This window comes from Embiotoca jacksoni, unplaced genomic scaffold, assembly GCF_022577435.1.
Source record: "Embiotoca jacksoni isolate LCO1_2020_lvr unplaced genomic scaffold, fEmbJac1.0.p SCAF_14, whole genome shotgun sequence".
Classification (NCBI taxonomy): Eukaryota; Metazoa; Chordata; class Actinopteri; family Embiotocidae; genus Embiotoca; species Embiotoca jacksoni.
This window is the reverse complement of record NW_027185274.1, coordinates 6,275,825-6,282,004: the sequence shown is the minus strand read 5'-3', so window position 1 is coordinate 6,282,004 and position 6,180 is coordinate 6,275,825. Positions and strand designations below refer to the sequence as shown.

The window sequence follows — 6,180 nt, the reverse complement described above, 5'->3', positions numbered from 1 at the left end:
AGCGGTTAGTTTTTGTGCAAAATAAAATGAAACTGTGATGTGGAGACTGTGTGTGTATTTGTGACAATGGGCAAAAATGGTCCCTTACAAACAGGTTCATATGACCATCAGGTCAGGATACCCTATGGGGTCCAAAGATATAGTTTGCAGGGCCAGAACATTAAACAAATAAAAAAGAAACAGTATTGAATAAATTATGTTTGAGCATCAAGGTTCATTCTTGACCTGAGGAACATATCTATGGCTTTAAACGCAAAGCTCACTTCAGGTGTTGAAAAACACCCTGAGATAGAGTCAAAGGCTCCAAGAAGTTTAAGAAATTATATTGTAAAATTAGGATTTATGTTCACTTTTTCTAATTTTGTTACTTGACCTAAATAGGTCTTCAATCCTACAAAAAAAAAAAAAAAAAAAAAATCAGTTTTTTGTTAAGCCCCTCACCACTCACCAAATGTTTGTGTCCGCCCTAAAGAGCCGTAACCTGTAATAAGTAGTCACAAGGTTGGAACCACTGGGTAAGGCTGTGGTTGACAGACAATAAAACCATTGTTAAATGTATTAGTAGATAGGGTTTCACAAAGAAGATCTGACTTTGTAGCTTCAGCATGTTACTATTTTGTTCTGGTTTCCATTTCACTTGCTTAATAATACAATGTAACTCATATTTTAGTATAAACAAAATACTCTGGCCCAAGTTCAGTATTTTAATGTAACTAAGTACATTCACTAATGTACTGTACCTAAGTACAATTTTGTGATACCTGTATTTTTCTTTGTATTTGACGCCTTGTACTTCAACTCCACTACATTTCAGAGGGAAATATTTCTTACTCCATAACATTTACTGTATTTTACAGATTTACTTTAAGACGAAGATTTGACACAATGGATAATATAGCAAACTTTTAAAATACAACACATTGTTACATATGAAACCCAATTTTTTTTTCTTCTTCTGACATCTGACAAACAACAGTGTAGACATGGTCAAATTTCAGATGTCTGAGTTGTTAACATCACCACCAAAGACAGATTTTTTTCCATCTTAATTTCTCACAATTTAATTTCAATAATATTCAAACGATTCAACATCAAACCCCAAAAATAAGAGATGCGAGAAAAAAAAATTAAATTCTGAAAACTGATGTTCGGATCAGAATTTTTTTTTCTTCTTTCATCTCCCAGTAATCATCTGACAATCCCTCAGATTTATTATCTGTCCCTGTATATAAAATAGTTCAAACTAGCTCTTACACCAACAGCTACTACAGTAACATGCTGCTGACACACTGATGCTTCAGGATTAAAATCCAATGTCTGTCAAAATAACATAAACCAGGATGTTAACTTTATTTTGCCATTAATAGTTATATTGATAATATTACTTTAGAATCTGCATACTTCTTTCACCACTGCCAAAATAGTGGAGGCAACAAGCCCGTTTCACTACATGGCAGGTGTTAGTGTTGAATTGTAATTTTTGTTATGAGGGGACTCTATTGCACAATTTAAATGTACCTAAATTTCCAGAGACCTGCTTTACCAAGTCTATTTCAAGATCTTCAGTTTCAGCTTACACACAATCCTAAATTAATTTTAATTTAATCAAATGATCACAGTAAATCTCAATGGGGTGGAAAGCAAGAGCCCAGAAGCTTATTTTTGTACAAGCTGCCCCTAATAATTTTTTTTTAATGCCCCATCTTCAACCATATTTAACCAACCTCATCTCTTGGGCATTTTTAGTCCAAGTATTTTCTGCCTGTTATCATCTAGTTCTCACTGAAATGGTTAAAACATAGCAGCATAATCCACTTCAGGTATTCAGTCCTTTTAAATCAATCACTGAATGCAGTATGGAATACAGCACACAACCCAATGAACAACAAACACATAAAAGAAATTCCCACTTTAATTGGCATTTTATACCATCCATAACAAAGAAAGCATTTTTTTTATAAAGGAAACTGTACATTGGCAGAGAAATCCCCAAACCATACAGATATCCTAAAAGGATAAAACATGACAAGTTTGACTAACTGTAATGTGTTTTTAACATAGCCGAGAACATGGATCAATTTAACTGTCCTCAAATGTACCATAACATCAAAATCAACCCAACCACTTCTACTGAGAATGATGACAGTAAACGTGAGCAAGAGCATAAAAAAAACAACTGTCAAAACTTTCAAATCATTCCATTATCTATCAAACACAGTATTACAATGCGTTTTCCAAAAACAGTACAGGTTATAAAATCCCTCAAGATGCCTCGGGAATGTCTCAGGTAAACTCCCTCCTCCTTCATTCCTGATAAAGGCATGGTTGCATGTCATGCAGAAAACTACAATCTAAAGACAAAAAAAAGACCACAAGAACACAACGACAGAAACTTTCCCTTCACAGAAGCCTTGAAACTCAATGGAAGTTGTAGTATTTTAAAAAAAATGCAATCACATCCCTAAAAACATTGCTGTCTTAAGAAAATAGTAGATAAAAATATTCTCTGCATTTTACAACAACGGAGGTACAGGGAGCATTGGCAAGTGAGTTCTGGGCTTTCACTACTACTCTGCCTCTTTATCGTCGTCAGCCTTGTCGTCGTCGTCGTCATCGTCGTCCTCCTTCTCCTCTGCCTCATCATCTGCTGCAGCGGCGGGCTGGAGGATGGCGAAAACACACTTTATCATTCTGGTCTCAGTGCAAAATTTCATGTGGCATTCACAAAGAGGCAAACTTGTAGTACCTCCTCAGCTTTGTCTTCCCCATTCTCTGCAGGAACCTCTTCCTTCTCTACCTCGGGTTCCTCCTTCTTCTTCTTCTCTTCAGCCTTGGCCTTTGCTGGTGCCTTTGCTGGCGCCTTTGCTGGCTCCTTTGCTGGCTCCTTCGCCTTCTTGTTCTTGGGAGGTGCCTGACAGGGCAACAACAAACCAAGCAGTGTGAAATGCAGTCAGATTTGTGCAAAGGAAAAATAAAACCGCGTATTTTAAATGGATACAGTGCTCAAGATCTTTTTTTTGTTGTTTTTACCTTTGTCTTTTCTGGCTGTGGTTTGGGCTGTGGATCCCTCTGTAATACACACACATGCCATACAATTATACCACATTTCACCAACACTAAAATGCATAGTAATTGTAGAATACACAGTCAGGGTATTTTCTGGACTTTGTAGAACTTACATCTGACAACCTTTGAGATTTTCTCCTTGGCTGAAGAAGAACAAAGAAATAAGATGTTAGTTCAGGGAATACAGGATTAAGTTCAAGAAGAGTCAACAAAACACTTCTAATAACATTTATGATGAAACAAATGTTACTCAATGTGGGGTGGTACTATGAGCACAAAAGGGAAGTAAGTGCTTCAACACCTCCATACATGCCTGATTGTTACATTAACAAGTACACAAGCTGCCATTAAGTGCTTTATTTGTGTGATGTCGTGTCTTGTCCTGAATGTGAATATTTATCATCAGAAATATCAAACTTTTTCTTCTTTTGAGAGCTAAAACTCAAATACCTGGTCAGTTTTGTGAAAAACAAACAAACAAACAAACAAAAAACCCATTATTGACAGAGGAAATAAACTAAATTATGTTATTTGGAAACTATCTTAATGAAACTAGGACTACATTTATATCACCTTTTCACACTCAGTCTGGAAAAGCTTATGCTACATAATTAAACTTTATTTATACATTATACTTGCCTTTTGGGGGCAAAGGTGCAGCATTGCATTGTGGGAATTTTTTTTTTGCAATGTTAATGCACTTAATTAAATTTCCCTACTGTGGGATTAATAAAGTCTAAATCTAACCAACATTTATTGTTGCTTGTTGAGAAATTGAAAAGGGCATCATATGTACTAGATTTTAAATGACGTATCAGGGCACTTGAATTAAAAGTGAAGCAGGTAAATATAGTTTAATGTATCAAACTGCGCCCCCTAGAGGTAGTGCAGCTCCTCAAACTCATCAGACTCGATGAAAACCTGGACATTAAAAAAAATCAACTCATTGACATAGTAGCATCCCAAGAACTTCCGTTTCTCACTTGTAGGATTAAAACTCTGGATGCACTAAACTATGGCAGAGCCATCTAGCTTGAATCAAGACCCTCTCTTTGTTATGACAGAAAGTAGAACAAAATGTCCATTTTGTTGTCAGTCAGGACATCAACACAAGTTTTGGTCAGTTTGGATTTCAAGACTTGAGATACAAACCTCTGCACTTGTATCTGCATCAGTGGTGGACTGTGAAGTAGAGAGAGAGAGAAAGAGAGAGCGAAAGAAATTAATAAACTGGAATCAACAACCATTCACGAGTGAGCTAAAGTGGGCGTGTAATGCAAAGAGGGGGATGGGCACCTCTCCTACCCCTTAAATCACAAAGCATTTATGCAATCTGTATGTGGGGAGGGGTCCCTCTATACATTGAACATACAAAAAGACCCGCCGCGTTTCGGAACCGACTGAAATCATTTCACAACGTTTCACTTTATTATTATTATTATTATTATTATTCCCACAAAGCACCGTGGTGCATCATTCATGAAACACACATATCTCCAGCAAGCGTGGCGCGACTTTAAGAAGAAGGAAGTGGGGTCGCGCCACCTCCAGCGTGCGCGCCCATACATCGTGACTAAACCCGAGGATTAGTCCACACAAACTTACGCAACCTAATCGCAGGAGCTTCGGCTGGCGTTAAAACGACCAGATGTGTCGCTGTCTTTTCGAGCAGCTGCCATTGGCGATCCCGAAGAAAAGACTTGTACACCTCAAGAGTGACGAGCAGCAGCTCTCCAGTGCGCACAGCCCACAGAGGTCAAAATCTCGACAGCGCGGGGCTGCAAATTCAATAAAACAAACCCACATTAACCCGAGCGGGACCAGTCACTTTGAATATTAAAAACGTACACAAACACCCCCCCCTCCCCCCCCAAGGTTGGGACCAAACATCCAGAGGCGGTTACGAAAGAAATCTTTCGCGAAATGGCAACCTGTACATCGCCTTGCGGTTACACCCCTTTGTTTGATCTCAAGCACACGGAGAAAACTAATTATTATTAAACGCGGTCAGATATAGATGTATATATTTTAGAGGCTGAACTACCGAGGCGGGCGGATCGGACGGGGGCCGTGCAAATCGCAAACTTGTTCGACGGAAAGGCACGCTGCCCCTGGACTAAGTAAAAAGGCGCCACTTCCCTGTATCAACAGAGCAGACACGACAGACCTGAGCAGCAGCGGCGGAGGTGGACTCCATATGCACATGGTCTCACTGAAGCAGTCAACTACGGCCCAAATCGTGAAAAACGGACGAATTGTAATAAAATAAAATAAAAAAAAATAATAAAAAAAAAACCCCAAGCCTGTGCGTTTAATCAATAGGTAAAATATATGGATCACATTCCTCGTAATGTGCAGATTTGGACTTACTTTTTTTCTTCCCATTGTTGCTGAGGTTTGCACGGCACGGATTGAGAGGAGAGGAAAAAAAAAAAAAAAAACACAAGCCTTTTCACAGTTTAGGAATGATATGTGGGTCAGCCCGCCCTCAACACCTCAGCCTACACCTCCGGAGCAGTCTGTTAACTTAAACATAAACGTCCGACCAGCACCAGAACTAGCTCAAACCGGATTGGATCCCCCTCTCGGTATATCCTATCCCTTATCCTACCAACCTACCGGAAAGAGTAAACCCCCGCCCCTTGCTTCCAGTGATTGGCTTTGAGGTGGAGGCAGCATATTTTTGAACCATAACATCTTACCTGTGTGGGCAGGACCGCGTGCCAATCAGACAACTCTCACTTTTTTTTTTTTTTTTTTTTTTTTAATCACGCGCTATATTCACAGCAGGGTGTGCGCGAGGCTCGGTGAACGCGTAATAAGCCATTGTTGTTAACCGAGGAGGTAAATGTAATAAACACGGTGCAACAAAACGACCTTTTAAAACGACGACACGTTGGGATGTTGCATTTCTCCATTCTTACAAAAAAAAAACAAAAGTGTGTTATCGTCATTAAAGCCGAAAACACCGTAAAATAAATTAAATTAAAAAAAAAAAAAAAAAAAGTGCATTGACAACATTTAACCGTCATCTACGGCGCTAAATTAGTTTATTAAGTGTTGCAAGCGAGGGTGTTGACAAACATGGCCTGACGTGTTCACAGTATAACCTGT

The 6,180-nt window shown here is 38.8% G+C and overlaps 1 protein-coding gene across 1 annotated transcript; it reads right to left on the bottom strand.

Moving 5' to 3' along the window:
• Nucleotides 1–1,894: 1,894 nt before the first annotated feature.
• On the bottom strand, nucleotides 1,895–5,647 carry hmgn1a (high mobility group nucleosome binding domain 1a). Its single transcript, XM_069147644.1, has 6 exons — nucleotides 5,437–5,647; nucleotides 4,219–4,248; nucleotides 3,180–3,209; nucleotides 3,031–3,069; nucleotides 2,747–2,911; nucleotides 1,895–2,660 (listed from the first exon to the last, which is right to left on the bottom strand). The coding sequence occupies exons 1-6, from the start codon at nucleotides 5,449–5,451 to the stop codon at nucleotides 2,568–2,570; spliced, it is 372 nt and encodes a 123-aa protein (XP_069003745.1). The 5' UTR covers nucleotides 5,452–5,647; the 3' UTR covers nucleotides 1,895–2,567.
• Between the last annotated feature and the right edge of the window lie 533 nt (nucleotides 5,648–6,180).